Below are 16,992 nucleotides of genomic sequence, written 5' to 3' on the forward strand. Positions count from 1 at the left end.
CATATACTCGTTCATTTTACCGCTTAGAAAAGCGGCTGGGAATCATCAACTTATATTACTGTTCAAGAGCTTTCAGCCTAATGTACTTCTTAGGCATCCTATGTTCACATGCATTAGTCATTTCGTAACTTTCTAAAAACTTCCTTAATCTATCATCATACTTCACGTAATCGAGCATGCGTAACTAATAATACTTTAGCATTTGTCTCAAAGACATCCGTACGCTTAACATTTTAAACTTGAAATCCCATGGTTCGTAGGAAAAATGGAATTTACATGCTTTTCCTTGAAAACCTTGAATATTTTCAAAATATCTTCAGAAAGAAATCAGTTTTCCTTTTATCAAGTTCTTTCATGAATAACTAAAAATTTTCTTGTAAGAACTCCTTACTTACCTCATTGTTGCGGTTGAACGTGACGAGTCGAGGTGTTGGTTCACCTTTAAGCTTTCCATTTTAGTCATATTGTAGTCTAGTACTATCATTCTAGACTAAGGCTTGAAGGAAGGTTCTTGGGTCCAGAGCGAAAGAACGGTGCTCTGATACCACTCTGTCACAAGCACAACTCCCTAGTGCTAGTGAACGTAGCTATTTCGCGACTAATATAAACTCATCACTCATGAATTAAGCATAACAGAAACAATTCAACTCAAGGAAATAGTTTCGAAGGCAAATGGGTACATAGTCAAAAGAAAGTCAGAGTGTCAAGACTGAATTCATACATTCCTAGAACATAGTTCTACTGCAGCGGAAGAGTCCAAGACAAAATAGTATGTATGAAGACATACTACTTTGGGCTACCTAACTACTTATTAATGATCATTTCCCAACAACACCTTCGCCTCCTCGTACACGTTCAACCTGCACATTAGAAAAGAAACATGCAGGGCTGAGTATTTGATATACTCAGTGGGCACATTGCCGAAACATAATTTTCGTAAAAAGATTTGTCAGCCAGTTGAGTGAACACGGGGTTTTAACTTAAAGGGCCCGAGTCACTAAAATTTCTTTTGTTCGTAAAGTTGATTGCGCAATCACATAACATATATACCATATCTGAAACGTATGTGAACCGGGAATGTGGCCACATTCCACGACGGTCACTGGACCGGCCAACTTAAAAGCTAGCTCACGATCCCCATATGTGTACACTAGTCCGAGTAGGCTTTACTTCCCTACTGGGACCCGAATTCGATTAAACATAATTGGCATAGCCAAGCAGATAGGTAATCCATAAAACATAAAGTGGCATGACAAAACATAAATAGCACAATTTTCACATAATCATGCTAAAAGGCAAGTTCACATTTTGGAAGAAATGCCCACCTCGATAGCTTAAGTCTTTTCGGGAAAAATCTTTGACTTAGTCTTAAACGACGTGTGAATACGTCCCTTTAGGAAATAAAATAATACTTAATTAGAATTTAAGAAATCAATTAAGCTTAAACGTGAATGCATCCTAAGTGCGTGCTCATTTATTCTTTCTCTTATTTTTCTAAAAAGTTCTAGGAACCCTAAACATTAATTAGATCGGGAGATTTAATTTATGGTAGAGGTTTAGGAAATAATTCATTACCTCTGGGAGTATTATTTTCCATGTAATTTATTCAAACATTAAAATAAATCCGAGGTTTATTTTCATCGTCTCAAAATTAATTAGCGACCATCATTTCAAACGAGCCCAAGATTTAAGTTGGTGACTAGTCAACTTAACTTATTCCTTAGCCCAACTTAAAACTAAAAGTAGCCCAACCATTTTAATTAGTTTGGCCCAAACTTATCTCAAAAGATTGGCCCAAATTCTATTCTCAAATATACTCCTTTACCACACTTGATAATCCCCAAATTTCACCTTCCAAAATGAAATCCCTAGACGGAAGAATAGAGAAGTCGCGGCACCTCTCTTCCTCACGCCTCTCTCTTCTGTCACCCTCCTCCGGCGAATCCACGCCGGAGTGACCTCTTCTTTTTTTCCAATTTGAATTTCTCCAAAGCGAGAAGGGCACAGCGGCGTCTTCACCTCGCGCCCGATGCTGCTCCGGTCGGCGCCTCCTCTGCGTCGCTGGCAGCGCACATCGCCTCCTACCTCGTCTCCGACTGCTCGACGAATAGACCCACCGCCGCTCGTCTCCATTCGCCGCTGCCTCCTTCGCGAGGCAGCCACGACACTCGCCGGAGACTCACGTCTGCTGCCTCCGTCTCACGCCCTCTGTCGAGCGCTCTCATCCTCGGCGAGTCCAGCAGCACAGAGGAGGCATCGCCTCCTTCTGCCTCTCTCAGCCGTGGCCTGCAGACGCCTCGCGGAGTTTCCGGAGTCCCGCCGGAAGTGAGGAGGAGGCATCGCCTCTCTCTCTCTCCGTGCTACACAGCGGTGCAGCACTGCCATTGTCGCATTTCACAATTGACGCTGCCGAGGCAGCGCCGCTGTCATCCTCTTCTGCAGCGACAGTCACCTCAGCGAGCCGATGTCGCCGAGTTCTGCCTCCCCGTCGGCGCCCCGCCGCCGGACGTTTCGCTCCTTAAGCTAAGTCTATCTTTCTTTCTTTTTTTTATTTCTCTTGTTTAAGCTTTCTTGAGTTATCTTGGAGGTGTTTAAACTTGGTGTGGCTATAGAACTATGCTCTTGTTGTTCATGTGCCTTGGTGCTTAGGATTCTTTCATCCTTAAAATTGGATTCTAAGATAGATTAGCTACATTGGGTTGGAGTAGAGCTACTGAAAATTACTCTATGTCTTTCTACTTAAATTACATGATGATATGAGATGTTATTTGGGAGAGCGGTGGAGGTGTATTACCTCTTGAAGCAGTTGCTTGATTTTCAGCTTCTAAAACTTGGACTCTCTCACTTACTCCCTGATTCCTTGTTGAAAAGTTGGGGAAAAAGATGAGCTTGCTTTAGCATCAAGTGTTTGTGATGAGAGGAGGAAAAATGTGTTACCTATGGGGAGTGGGAGTTGCTCTTGCTGCCACTGGTGTTGATACTCCAAGCTCTCAAATTTTTCTCTAACTTTGCTGAATATTTGTGGTGTATGGGGAGGGAGTCAGAGGGCAGTATAGAGTGGTTTATATAGGCGAAGTGTGTGTACTCGTGAGGCTTTAAATGGCTGTTGTATTACTTTGTTCTCTTCTTGCAGCCAAATCCTCCTTTTTAAGATCTTCACTAAGCTTTTAATTAATACATTCGTCTCTTTCTTGAAGCACAATTACTCCCTTCATAATATCACTTGTTTGGACATGTAGGGGTGCAGGTGGTTGCTTGATTCAGGCAGATTTGGTGCAGCTAGAGGGAGACGTTTTGGGTTAGCTACTTGACAAGGAGTTGGTTAAGGGTGAGTTGCCACTCCAAGAAAGGCAAGTCTCCAATTTGGCAGCATTGAAAAGTAAACCATATTTGTTTTATCTTAGTATGTCCCTCCTTTCATTTATTACTTAGCACACAGGTTTGCAGCCTTTTACTCCTAAGTCTTTAACAACTGTTGTTTTCTCATTGCAGCTCTCGGTTGGTGCAATGGAAGTGTAGGTGTGTACCTGCCATTTTGGGATCATTTTGACCTCCTTTGATAAAGTAAGGATGTCTTTTTCCCTTGCTTGGTATGATGTTGAAAAAGGTACCTTACAATATTTATTAGTTTTGTTTGTTCATTGCAGGTTTGATGGCAGATAAGGGAAATGGTTTTGAATCTTGGTGATGTGGTCTTGGATCGAGACAAGGCAGTCGGGCTGGCTGCGTGGGCCATCGGGCTGCCCTTCAAGTCATTGGGCCGAAAGAATCTTGAGTTCGAGAAGAGAGGCCCAACATTTGTATATTTGCATTCTTAAATTCTTTCTCATCAACTTGTGTGTAATTTATTTTGTAACTAGAGAGTAGCTTGATATGTATTCGAATTTTCTAGATCAGCAAAGTAACCTCATATTCTTTCTTGACATTTATTGTATTTAATACATATATACGAAATATGTTATAGTCCGATCGACACTCTTCAATTTAGCAAACAAGCAAAGTCATTGACTAATATTTCTGATTTGAAAGTAATTAGAAGAAACAAACGTTTCTCTGGTTCGACATTAAACGTTAAGAAAAGGTTAATAAAAGAGCGGGTATTACATCTGCTTTGTTGATTTGCGTTTAGCAGTTGAATTTCAAGTCGATTTGCGTAGATCTATTTGCTGGTAGTTTATTTCTATAAGTATTATGTCGATCTCTGTTTTATTTTGATGTTGTGGTGTTTGATATGAGAATTTGGTGATAGATCTGTGGTTTATTGACTGTTTGGAGTTTTTTTGTTCAAATCTGAAGTGATGAAGAGTTTCTGTTGGTTGGAGTTCGTGTTGGACGCTTGGATTCGGAGTGGATTTAGCGTCTGAGGTTGGATTCGACGTGAGGAAAGATAGCTGTTAGATGGATTCGAGTTTTTCTTCTTGTTTTCTATTTGCTTCGTCTAGTGTCTGCAGATCTGTTTAGCTCTTCGTAGTTTATGCATAAATTTGATTTAAAATTAGTTTGCTCTGTTTTGATTTCGTTCATGTTAAATTTCTTATGAGTTTTACGCAATTTGGTTGTAGAAGACGATGTCGCTGTTAGTTAGTACGAGAGTTAGTTATTCTGCCAGCTTTTCGTTCGTACCTTGCTTTTTCAGTCATGGTTCCCACAGTCGGTTTGTTTCCTAGGTCTAGTAGTGAAGTAGTTTCTTAGATCAAGTGTTGAGCAGTTAATTTCCTTTGCAACGTTCTCTTACAATTTTGCCTAGGTCTAGCTGTTAGCTTAGGAGTTTTAAGAATTCCCAAGTCAGTTTAATTTGTTTTCCTCAACCCAAGAAAAATGCGTGGCAGCAGCCAACACCAAAAACACACCCAAATCCTTGAGCATAAGTATTACGCATCCTTCTCTGTGGGATCGATCCCTACTTCCCTATACTAGGTTTAGTAAAGTGGTTGAGGGTTTTTTGAAAGAAGTGCTCTGTGTGTCCGACGACCGAGATTTCCTGCGACCAACGAGTTCCTAGACCGCGTGATCTAGTGGATTTGCTGGACCTAGAGAACCTGTTATTTCCTTTTGAACACACTATACACATGAAGAGGCTTTTCAATCATGCAATGCACAACACAGTTCATATTGATGAGAAATGGTTTTACATGACAAATGCTTCAGACAGATACTACCTGTAGCCGGATGAGGATGAGCCTTACAGGTCTTGTAAATAAAAAAGATTCATCACTATAGTGATGTTCATGTGTGCTGTAAGTAGGCCACAGCTTGGCACAGATGGGCAGACCATCTTTGATGGTAAAATAGGCATATTCCCATTCACAGAACAAGTTCCAGCCAAAAGGAAGTCAAAGAATAGGCTTAGAGGGACACTGGAGACAAAGCCTATCCCATCAGTTAACAAGGAAGCAATGAGAGAATGTCTCTTGAATCAGGTATGAATATTTTTTCAACTCACATTCCTATCAGACATTGGTAATGTCATCACTTAGCCATTCATTCATTTATTCATACATAATGCACAGATTATTCCAGCAATCAAAGCTAAGTGGTCAGCCAATGCAAGCAAGGAGATATATATCCAACAAGATAATGTCAAACCTCACCTAAACTCCTCTGACTCACAATTTGAGTCTCTTGCAAGTTTAGATGGATTTAAATTCCATCTAATTAGCCAACCAGCCAACTCCCCAGACACTAATGTATTGGACCTTGGATTTTTTAGGGCCATACAATCACTGCAAGATGATAAACTAGCCACCAATATAGATGAATTGTTGGGTAATGTTTGGAGTTCTTTTGAGGAACTCACACCACAAAGTTTGAACAATGTTTTTTTAACATTGCAAAACTGTTTCAGCAAGATCCTAGAAGTGCATGGGGGCAACAACTACAAAATACCCCACTTGAACAAAGAAAGGTTGAGAAGAACAGTGGGGCTTCCTACGTCAGTACTTGAAGTTGAAGAGAATCTGGTAAGGGAAAGCTTGAAGTATCTACTACTCCCAGAGAATGATGTGGGTGCCTAATATTACATAGGGCATCTAATCAATATTTTAGATTTCTAGATAGGCCACTTGGATCATGGGGTTTACAGTATAAGCATCAAAATAGGTTGGTGTTTAGGATGTAAACTTATTTTTTGGGTTATAGCCTTCATTTTGGGTTAGGATTACTAGTCTGCATTACAATTCTAGAAGCTGCATTTTGTATGAATTCCAAGTTTAAGTGATGGATGCTCTAAATCAGAGCCTCCAAACTATCAAAGGGGTGGCTCTAATCATAATAATCCAACCAAGGCAGTGTATACACACAATAGCATGCATCTCTCAGAAAAATTTCATGACAGAGGACCAATTACACAAAATCAGAGCCTCCAAACCATCAAGAGGGTTGCTCTAATCATAATAATCCAACCAAGGCAGTTTATACACACAATAGCATGCATCTCTCAGAAAAATTTCATCACAGAGGCAGGATCACACAAAATCAGAGCCTCCAAACCATCAAAGGGGTGGCTCTAATCATAATAATCCAACCAAGGCAGTTTATACACACAATAGCATGCCAAACTCTCACAAAAATTTCATCACATAGAAGCAAATCAGACAAAATCAGAGCCACCAAACCATCACACAAAATCAGAACCTCCAACATAGCCAAGGCAGCAATATCCCTCAATCAATTCCATAGAAACAACCTCCAAACCCTATACAGGGGGTGGCTTACCTCAGAAAAAATACTCACAGATTAGAGGAGATCTTTCGTGCAAGGCAACAAGATCAACAACATTGTTTTTTCATTCTTGGTGTACTCCACCTTTGATGAAGACGGTTGTTGAACTTTAGAGTCGGCAAAGGGGTGGGATGGTGGCTGAGTTTTAGAGTCGTTAAAGGGCAGGGACGGTGCCTGCGTTTCAGAGTCGTCATAGGGCTGGAATGGTGGTTGACGTTGAGATCCGTGGAAGTCCTCATACGGTGGTTGGGTTTCAGATCCGTCGAAGACCCCAGCCGGTGGAAGAAATTCAGTTTCTTGGACAAACTCAGATGGTGGAGGAGTTTCAGACCCGTCAACGCCGCCAAACGGTCGTCGATTTCCAGATCGGTGGTACCAATCGACCGCTCGTTCGATTTCCACCGGTCAAGGACCTCCGGTGGTGTTTCAGGGGCGATTAGGGTTTCTGGTGGTGTATCGAAAGATGGCAATGATTCAAACTCCGGCGTTGCAACCCATTCATCGACCATGAGAAGGCAACGGTGATGGAGTAACGGCGGGTTTAGAGAAGCGATTAATAGGAGGCGACAATTAGGGTTCGTTCAAGATGGAAGAAACACAGTCGGGAAGGTGGAGAGAGATAGAGAGATGAAATTCAAATGAGGGTGGGGTTAGGTGGGTTGGGGTAATTAAATGTTTGATTTTTGTTTTAGTTTATTTTTATGTAGATAATGGCATTTTGATGTAATTTTGATGAACAATGAGGTAAAATTGTATGACCACATATGGAAAATTCTAAATGTGACTCTTAAACTATGACGGACTTTTATGGCAAAATGTGACTCTTAAACTGGGGCGGAGGGAGTAATATTGATATTGTTTATTTAATCAGACGCCACTTTGACGTATCGATATGTGAGAGTTTTTCGTAACTCAATCATGGTATCTTGGGTGTTAGTAATTGAATAACATGAAAATATTAGAATATTATTTCATAGAATCCGCGTGCCCATGTGGTATGATTTAATCCTTAGGAGGTGTTTGAAAAAAAAATTTATTATTCAGAAAACTATGCAGCTGGAATTTTATTCTATGAATGATAAATAAAGTTTCAGACTAGAAAAACTCTTTTGAAGAATTAATGTAATTTCAAGTCATATAACAAAGAATTACACTAAACAGAGTTATATTCAACTCAATTTCTAATCTTAATTGAAAATGACTATCAATAATTTCAAATCCCTCATAGAATAGAATTTGACTTAAATAAAACAATTAAAATTAAATTCAAAACTCCATGACAATTAAAATATAAATTTCTACTCCAATTCTTTATCTTTATAGCTAGAGACACGCGCGTACAACACACCAGATACCTACAAGTTTATCTGGATCTTAACCTACACTGACTTATATTATTGAACTTTATTGTTGTTTTTTTTACTAATTTTTAACTGTATTTCAGACCAAAACTCCACATATAAAAGTACAACTTTATATTTTCTCTTTATAAGAAAAATTAAACTATGGGGAAAATGTATTCACTTCTACTATAACTTGGTGAGTTTCTAAGTACCCAATAAATAAAACTCTATTAAACATCAAAGAATGATCTAATAGTACTTCCTATTAAAATATGAGATGAATGCTAAACAAAATAGAAGAGACTAGAGGTATCTGACTTTGTTTGCGTCCAGATACACATACATGATGAAAAAATTAAATTTTGAGAGGTGAAGAATGTCATCATGTGACATGTAGTATCAGAGAAAGAAAGCCATGTAGCCCTCACAAAATCATAGGTGGAAGCCAAAGGAGATATGAAGCCATGCAATTTGCAGAGTTTTTCGCCTATATATACCGACGCTTCCGCTTCGCCACTTCTCATCACCACACACACACAGCGCGTCAAGCATTCCATATCCACCATGGGCAAGCTCTCGCTCTCTGTTCTAAGCTTTCTTCTGCTGCTAGGATTGGGCTACGCCTTTAGAGAGCAGCAGGGAGAATGCCAGCTCAGCAACATCGACGCCCGGGAGCCGTCCTACCGCGTCCAATCGGAGGGCGGACAGACCGAGTTCTGGGATAACCACAACAACGAGTTCCGATGCGCCGGCGTCTCCATCCGCCGCCACATCATTCAGCAGAGAGGCCTCCTTCTCCCTGTCTACCACAACGCCCCCGTCCTCGTCTACGTCGTCCAAGGTTCGTTAATTATAAATAAATAAATCCTCATCAATTTTATTTTAATTTAAAGGCCGCGTCATAGTGGACTTGAAAATTGAGACTTTTGGCCACTTTGGCCTCAGGCATTACCACTCTATCTGTTTCGGAATTTCATCGTTTCATTTCATGTATGCTATGCAGGCAAGGGAACTTACGGAGTTCTGAGATCTGGCTGCGCCGAAACATTCGAAGCAGGCCAACAACAACAATTTTCTCGGGAGGAGAGAAGCCAGAGATTCAGAGACGACAGACATCAGAAGGTTGAGGAATTCCAGAAGGGAGACGTCATCGCCATCAGGGCCGGTGATGCTCACTGGGTTTACAACGACGGCGATCAAGAGCTTGTTGTCGTTGTTTTCCACCACAACTCTAACAATGCCAACCAACTCGACCAAAACCCAAGGGTACGTGGGTAAATAGTAAATACTAATACATACAACCTACTCATATAAATTTCATCTAACTAATTATCCAAATTTTGCAGTCCTTCTTCCTGGCCGGAAACCCGGGCAACCAGCAAGAGGAGGAGCAATACAGGAGCCTGCGCGGAAGCAAGCGCGGCCAAGAAGCCCAATCCGAATTGGGCAACGTCTTCAGCGGGTTGGACGACGAGTTGTTGGCAGAGGCATTCAATGTTGATGTAGAGACCGCAAGGAAGCTGAGGGGCCAAAACGACGAAAGAGGCCACATTATAAGGGCAGAGAAGAGCATCCAGCTGATCCAGCCCCAGCGCAGCCGCCAGGAACGCGAACAAGAGCGCCACAACGGCCTCGAGGAGACCTTCTGCAGCGCCAGAGTCAAGGAGAATCTCGACAGAGCCTCACGCGCCGACTTCTACAACCCACGCGCCGGGAGATTCTCCACCCTCAACAGCTTCAACCTCCCCATCCTCAGCTTCCTCCAACTCAGCGCCGCCAAAGGAGTCCTCCACAGGGTAATTACAATATTACAGTTATCCCAATTAATTCTAATTTAAATACTACCAACTCACCACATTTTTAAGTGGTTAGGCAGAGTAAGCAGATACAAAAAGCAGTTGAGTATTTTAATTGTCATTGTATTTGTAGAACGCTATATTCGCACCACACTGGTACACCAACGCCCACAGCCTCATCTATGCCACCCGAGGCGCCTCACGGGTGCAGATAGTGAACCACCGCGGCCAAGCTGTGTTCGACGGGCAGGTGAGAGAGGGGCAGGTGCTCGTGGTGCCCCAAAACTTCGCGGTGGTGAAGCAGGCCGAAGAGCAGGGCTTCGAGTGGGTTGCATTCAACACCAACGAAAATGCGGCCATCAACACCTTGAGCGGCCGCACCTCGGCCATCAGGGGGCTGCCCGTGGATGTCGTTGCTAACGCGTACCAAGTATCGAGGGAGGAGGCACAGAGGATCAAGTTTTCGCGCCAGGAGACTCTTATTTTCAACGCTAATGACGCACGTCGCTCTGCTTGATCAAATCAAATGTGACTCAACATAAATAAATGTAAATTAAGTGTGAGGAATAATGTATATCGGCTTGTGCCTATATGGCCAATGTTTGATACTAATAAAGAGATTACGTTTTTTCAAATTATCAAAGTTTGTCCTACTATATGTCTATTTCATTTTTATGTTTACTTTCAACTTTCCTACAAATTACAATTCCTTTAGCTTAATTAATTTAGTTTTTTTTTTTTAACTTATTATATATTGAATTTCATACATACATTTTGAATTTTTCATCTTATCCTTCATTTTAAAAAAAAATAAAAAACAAATTGTTAAAACCACACAAAAGGCAGACAAGAAAGAACTATCATCAACGCGTAATTTGATTTTTTCAATTTTAACAAACCACTAATTATAATTTAATTTTCTCAATTTTAACAGATTTTTGATATTGTTGATTATGTTGTAACTGAGATGGCTTTGGGAAAAAAAGGAGATCTTGGTGTATCCCTATGATATGATGAGATTAATGGGGATTGATTTGGTCAATATACTCAGTTATGGTTTAGGATATGTAAATTGCAAGAACCTTGGATATTTGAACAATCAGGAGCTTTTCCTACTGATAATTGTGGTGATGTTGCTTTTGAAATTTGAAGGGAATCATGCTAGCTATCAGCCCCTATGTTGAGATCTATGCTCGACAATGAGGGGCGTAGCGCAGTAAGCAACGAAGGGACAGATCTTGCTGCAATGAGTCTGGGTTCAAATCTCACTGCTATTATGTAGTTGTTTCCTCTCTCAGGTACAAGTGTGAGGCCTTGGGAGATGTGCTTCTGACAGTCAGTGGGTTAAGACCTCCCCTATAACGGACTACTTACTACGTACCCTGAATTAACCCCCTCACATGATGTCTGGCTGGAGTGTGGGAGCCGTCAAGGCGACGGAGTTTCATAGCCAAATCATAGAAGTAGAATGAAATTTCTAACCTTTCTTCCGCAAAGAAACTTTATTTTTCTTTCTGATAAAATTTGAATGATTACATTTTTCAGCAAATTAAAGTTTATTTTTTTGAAAACATTATACTCCCTCCGTTCCAGTTTAGGAGTGTCAATTAGTTATGACACGCATTTTAAGAAATTGGTGGAGTGTGTAATAAATGAAGTAAGTTGGTGGACTGTGTAATAAATGAAGTGAGATGGTTTGACTTTTGGGTTTTTCTTTTTTTTAGTTTATTTTTATGTAGATAATGACATTTGGGTGTAATTTTGATAAATAATGGGATAAAATTTTATGTCCAAATATGGAAGATTCTAAATGTGACTCCTGAAATTGGGACGGACTCTTATGGCAAAATGTGACTCTTAAACTAAAACGGAGGGAGTAATTAATTGAGAACTCAGAAACAAAAAATGGGTAGTAGATGAAGCTTCTTCCAATGGTAAAACTAAAAACACCAAATCTTATGCAACCAAATCTTGCATCAAGGGTATATTTCAATACATTAGAGTACGAGTTACCATCAATAGTACTAATAGACTCTTATTTTGTTTTAAAATAATTACATACTAAAATGAAGAACATAAAAAGGGTGGATGAAAAAAATATATTCTAAAATTACACGGTTTGTTCAAAAACAACACATTTGAATACAATTTACCTTTATTATATTCTACTTTTAAGTTTAATTTTTTGGAAATTATTAGCGTACTTGTTTAATAAATCTAAATATTTTCTTGATACAAATATAAATATAAAACAAAAATTATGATATGAAAAAAAAAAAAGAAAAAATAACCGTGCAACCTAATTACCCCTTCCCAAAAGAAATGCTCCAACTACCTTGACACAGAGGGAGTATATAGTAAATGGCATGGTTTAACCGTTTAAGCATTAAATTTAATAAGTCAATTATAATTCTCAGATTATTTATAATTGTAAAAATTAATGATAGTGAAATAACACAACAAAATCCCAGGAATCCACGTAGAATCCGTACATAAAAACTTTCAGAAAATACAAAATCAGTTTCTAGGAAACAAAAAATCAATGCATACATAAACTTCCAGAAAATACAAAATCAATGCATACATAAAAACTTCCAGAAAACACAAAATTAATTCATAATTTCTAGGAAACACAAAATCAATGCATAAACTAAGTGCAACATTATTATTAATAGAGTAATATTTTGAGCAAAACTACTTCTCCAAATAAGAATTATTGTGATAAAAACGGAAGAAAGTACATTAAAATAAATTTTCTACATCAACTCATTTGCAGAAAACAAAAGACAACTTATATAAGGAAACTATTATAGAAAACAAAACACATATCACCATTCACCACTATGTAAAAGAAACTACAACTACTGATGAAGAAACTATACCAATTATTAATAAAGAAAACTACCACTATTCATGTTCCTATATCAACGTTTCAGAAATAAAAATATAACTATCTTATATCAGTATAAATAAAACTGAATTGAAATCACTATATAAGTGTCATAAATTTCTCCTTTATTACCAATTACTTCTAAGCTAGAACCTTATAGATTTCTTACAGATTTTCATTGTATTCTTCAATTCTTTCCATGAAACCAGCACTTCAGATCATGGTCTTGCTGTTGTATGCAAATTTTCAGTGAGGTAGCTCATATGATGAGCAGATGAGGTATAGAGTCTATGTTTTACTTATTAGAATCGACCTCTCAATTCCTAAAGTTTTTCTATTTTTCAGTCTCCACCCTCACTTGGGTTAGATTTAAATTGCAATAACATTTGAGAAGTGCTCCATTCAACCCACTATCTCCTTTATCTATTTATTTAATAAATCTCAAATAAGCATTAGCAAATATTAAATGAAATCAATATATTACAATAGAAAATTAAATGAAATCAATAAATTAAAATAGAAGATTAATCTTATTCATTTATCTAAGCTAATTAAATGAAATCAATATATTACAATAGAAAATTAAATGAAATCAATAAATTAAAATAGAAGATTAATCTTATTCATTTATCTAATGAACAAAGTAGTTCCCTCCCGTTTATAATTAAACGATCTAGCGGTTTCAAAAAAGACAAGGACAAAAAGTAAAAAGGCATATAAGGCCAATTGAACTTGGATTTTGAAAGATAGATAAGATAACATCCACCTCTAATTATCAATTTCGGAGAAATTTTGGAATTGCACAACTTTCCTTGATCCGAAAACGACACCAGGATATGCAGATCACCCATGTTCTATTTTTTTAAGGCAACTTTTTAATTGAATCATTTGGAACTATTACATTTTACCGATATTTTATTGGAGTGTAAAAAATTGAAGTCTTGTTCCTAAATTGTAATCAACCTCAAAAAAATCAGCAGAAAAGAACGGATTAAAATAAAAACTCCCTATTTCCTATATTAAAAAGCAAAAGATTAAAAAAAAAAAAAAAAAAAAGCATATATCGCAGCATCCAAACTATTCCCATCATTATCACAAACTTAAACCCATTCTCGCAACATAGCAGTATCATATTCTGCACTTTAGGATACAAACATACAGGTTTATTATTCATTACAGATGCAGATACAACCTAGTTATGCGACTCGAGGCTGGACGGCTGGACCAGAGGCTTTTCCAAGTCCTCGAGAGGGCGGAAGAACGCCTTCTCCTCCAACACCGAGCCCCCTTCAGTGCTACCTTCAGCTCCCAGGTTTCGGCCAGAACCTGGGTTCTCATCCGTTGCAGGCCCAAACACCCCTGTCTTCGGGTGAGGAGCCCAGTACTCGTCTGACTGAGGTGGGATCACGTGGTCTGGGACCAGAGTCGAGTTCACATTGTCCTCCGGGTTCTTTTCATAGGCTGATGCTTGCACACTCCTGTTTTACACATGCATTGTGCAATGCAAATGAATTGATAATCATACTCAAATTCAACTCCCATAACACATAAGATTGTGTTGAAATTAATCTATGTTAGATAATATTCATTTCACATAATAAGCAACATGTCGCTTAAAATACTATGATCTTCGACTTTTCATACTCTCAGTCCCCACATCCCCAAAATAAGCCATCAAATGCCTAAAACAAAACCGAAAAAGCAAAGAATTTGCATTGAATAACAAGAACAAGATTCATCTCAAAATAGGAGACTTATTCGGGAACTAAGAAGGTACTTAGCTAACGCAATATGAGGCTTATGAGCCAAAACAAAAGGAACCCTCCCCCCTCCCTCCAAAAGGAAAAAGAAAAATCTGTGCGCGTGTGTTGGCCTAGTGGCTAGAGTGATTGATGCACAAGACCTGTGGTCTCGGGTTTGAGTCCATCTTGACAAAGCCTTAAATTATATTCATTTATCAATAAAAAAAAGAAAAAACAATAATCAAGCAAAAGTCATATGGACTAGTTCCATGCCACCTCTAGTTTAGAAAGAATCAAGGCATCCGAAGCCACCGCTATATAAAAGTTGTAACTTAGATAAAGCCTCTATGATAGGGACAATTTTCTTTTTATTAAGAATAAATAGCCAAAATGTCATGTTCTTGGCAACGACAGCATAATCCTATCTACAAAGATGACCACTTCATTCATGGAATCTTGAATGCGTGTTTACTAAGTACAATCCTTTTTGTCTAAGCCTTTCAAAAAAAAATTATTTTGTGATTTTTACCCTAAAACATACCACTCTTTTGAAAACTAATACGATCCTGTATTTAATAGTCTAAGGAAACATCAATCACTAAACCAATTTAGTTAATGGTCAGTTAGGTAAATTGAAATAAACATAGATGAGAAGCATTCGATTACAGAATAATAATAATAATAATAATAATAATAATAATAATAATAATAATAATAATAATAATAATAATATAAAAAAAAATAAAAAAAAAATAAAAAACATCTTTAGACCATCAAAAGAGTATTGAACTAACCTGCTTCATCAACTAAGTAAATTCGCTTATTTGAAGGATAAATAACTTGTTTTCAAAGAGGAAAAAGAAACGTGAAAAAGTAGAATAAATGGAAACTGACATGTGAGCTAGAACTTTTCTTCCCTTAAATAAAAAATGTTATTCCAATGTCTTATTCTGTTAGCAAAATAACACAAAATTTCTTCCAAATATCATGATTACCCCAAAAATAATGTTTCCCTGGATTCAGGTTTATCTTCCCCCAAATTTGTCTCAGCCGAAGTGATCAATCATGAAGAAAAAATAGAAATGAAGCTATCAACAAGTGCTAAAAACAGTAGCTCCGATCATATGAATGAATGATGATTGAAAAAATCATTTCCTTACTACTATTCCTCAATTAGGAATTAAAAATAGGTGAATAATCGAGATGAGCAGCTTAGCTACACACAGACAGACCTGCGGTGGAGCAGAGAAATGGCGAGGGGGCGAGAGCGGATCTGACCAGCTAATCTTTTGCCCAAATTCGCAAGTCCACGAGTGCGCTGGAAATTAGCGGCCATACAAGATATGAGTCGCAGTGTTTGCAGAGAGAATTAAAGCCAAATTGGTGAGTGGAACTGAAAATGGAGGAATAATTTAGTTTTATAAGGAAGAGTTGTGCCTGCAATGGCTATGGCCGCACCAACCACCCCTACAAACAATTGACGGACTTCCATAATTCCGTTAACCTTGGACCAAATACTCAATAATATTTGTAATATGGATTATTCAAAAAATGTTCATGCCTTCAACTTTAAACCCTTATTAATTGGAATGGTTTTGTTTCTTATTTTTGTCACCCTTACTCTTTTTCTTTTGTGGATCCGCAACTTCAATTTGCAAAAAACTAATGTAAAAAGTGATGATTAATCATATTACTGTTGAAAATATAAAGAATCTTTATAATTGAGTAACATTTATTTTGTTGTAAGAGTGTGTAATTATAAACCAAATATCATTATATCATTTTATATGTGGATAAAATAATTAATAAAAAGTTAAAACTTTATAATTTAATAATTTATTTACAAATTTTATAAAAACAATTAAAATTTAATCTTTTGTACGGAATCAGGATTCACGATATTAAGACAACTATATATGTTTTTTTCCAAATTTGAAATATACTCCCTCCGTCCCACATAATTTTACACAATTTTACTTGGCACAAGTTTTAAGAAATGTAATAGAAAGTGGGTTGAAAAAGTTGATGGAATGTGAGTCCTATTTTTAAAGTATCGGTTTTATAATAAAATGTGAGTATGAATGAGTTAGTGGAGTATGAGATCCACCACCAAAAATAGTAAAAGTGAAATGAGTAATATTATATGGGACGAACTAAAATAGAATATTGGGTAAAATTATGTGGGATGGAGAGAGTATAACAGTATCAAACCTCCCTAACATAAATAGAGATTTCATGAGTACTCCAAGTTTCAAGATACTAAGTCAAAAGATGGAACAACAAACTTGGATTTTAAGACATGAAGCCAAATAAGGCCTAAAAAAAATTGTCTTAGTCCTCGTGTAAAGTAGCAAATCTACATAATAATAAATAAATGTTTATATAGATTATATTACGTGGCATGATAAAGGTACATTATTAAGTATTCGAGATTAGATATCGGATTATGCAAAGTACAGAAACTTTAACGCCGTGATGCACCGGACGGTATCAATTTTCGA

The 16,992-nt window shown here is 37.8% G+C and overlaps 2 protein-coding genes and 1 long non-coding RNA gene across 5 annotated transcripts; 2 read left to right on the plus strand and 1 right to left on the minus strand.

The window, feature by feature from the left end:
* The first annotated feature begins 2,230 nt into the window (after positions 1-2,230).
* LOC148932714 (uncharacterized) lies at positions 2,231-3,967 on the plus strand. Of its 3 annotated transcripts, none has more exons than XR_016135445.1 (3): positions 2,231-3,403; positions 3,493-3,564; positions 3,648-3,967. It is a non-coding gene; the product is annotated as an uncharacterized LOC148932714 (long non-coding RNA). The 3 variants fall into 3 exon arrangements; XR_016135444.1 differs by having other exon boundaries at positions 2,231-3,379; XR_016135443.1 differs by having other exon boundaries at positions 2,231-3,350.
* A 4,601-nt stretch (positions 3,968-8,568) lies between these two features.
* LOC125200914 (11S globulin-like) lies at positions 8,569-10,494 on the plus strand. Its single transcript, XM_048098743.2, has 4 exons — positions 8,569-8,904; positions 9,067-9,329; positions 9,410-9,859; positions 9,993-10,494. Exons 1-4 carry the CDS (start codon positions 8,628-8,630, stop codon positions 10,374-10,376), a joined length of 1,374 nt encoding a protein of 457 aa, XP_047954700.1. The 5' UTR covers positions 8,569-8,627; the 3' UTR covers positions 10,377-10,494.
* Positions 10,495-13,810: 3,316 nt separating this feature from the next.
* Positions 13,811-15,960, minus strand: LOC125202648 (late embryogenesis abundant protein At5g17165-like). The gene is made up of 2 exons (XM_048101097.2): positions 15,724-15,960; positions 13,811-14,227 (listed from the first exon to the last, which is right to left on the minus strand). Exons 1-2 carry the CDS (start codon positions 15,825-15,827, stop codon positions 13,942-13,944), a joined length of 390 nt encoding a protein of 129 aa, XP_047957054.1. The 5' UTR covers positions 15,828-15,960; the 3' UTR covers positions 13,811-13,941.
* Between the last annotated feature and the right edge of the window lie 1,032 nt (positions 15,961-16,992).

Source organism: Salvia hispanica, chromosome 2, assembly GCF_029641045.1.
Source record: "Salvia hispanica isolate PSC_SH4W2 chromosome 2, Shi_PSC_v1, whole genome shotgun sequence".
NCBI classification, from domain to species: Eukaryota; Viridiplantae; Streptophyta; class Magnoliopsida; order Lamiales; family Lamiaceae; genus Salvia; species Salvia hispanica.

Excerpts from the sequence above, each read along its gene's own strand:
- LOC125200914 (XM_048098743.2), top strand. The coding sequence starts at position 8,628 with ATGGGCAAGCTCTCGCTCTCTGTTCTAAGCTTTCTTCTGCTGCTAGGA. Across the intron at positions 8,905-9,066 it reads CCTCGTCTACGTCGTCCAAG|GCAAGGGAACTTACGGAGTT; the intron begins GTTCGTTAATTA and ends TATGCTATGCAG. Across the intron at positions 9,330-9,409 it reads AACTCGACCAAAACCCAAGG|TCCTTCTTCCTGGCCGGAAA; the intron begins GTACGTGGGTAA and ends CAAATTTTGCAG.
- LOC125202648 (XM_048101097.2), bottom strand. The coding sequence starts at position 15,827 with ATGGCCGCTAATTTCCAGCGCACTCGTGGACTTGCGAATTTGGGCAAA. Across the intron at positions 14,228-15,723 it reads ATTTCTCTGCTCCACCGCAG|GAGTGTGCAAGCATCAGCCT; the intron begins GTCTGTCTGTGT and ends TGTGTAAAACAG.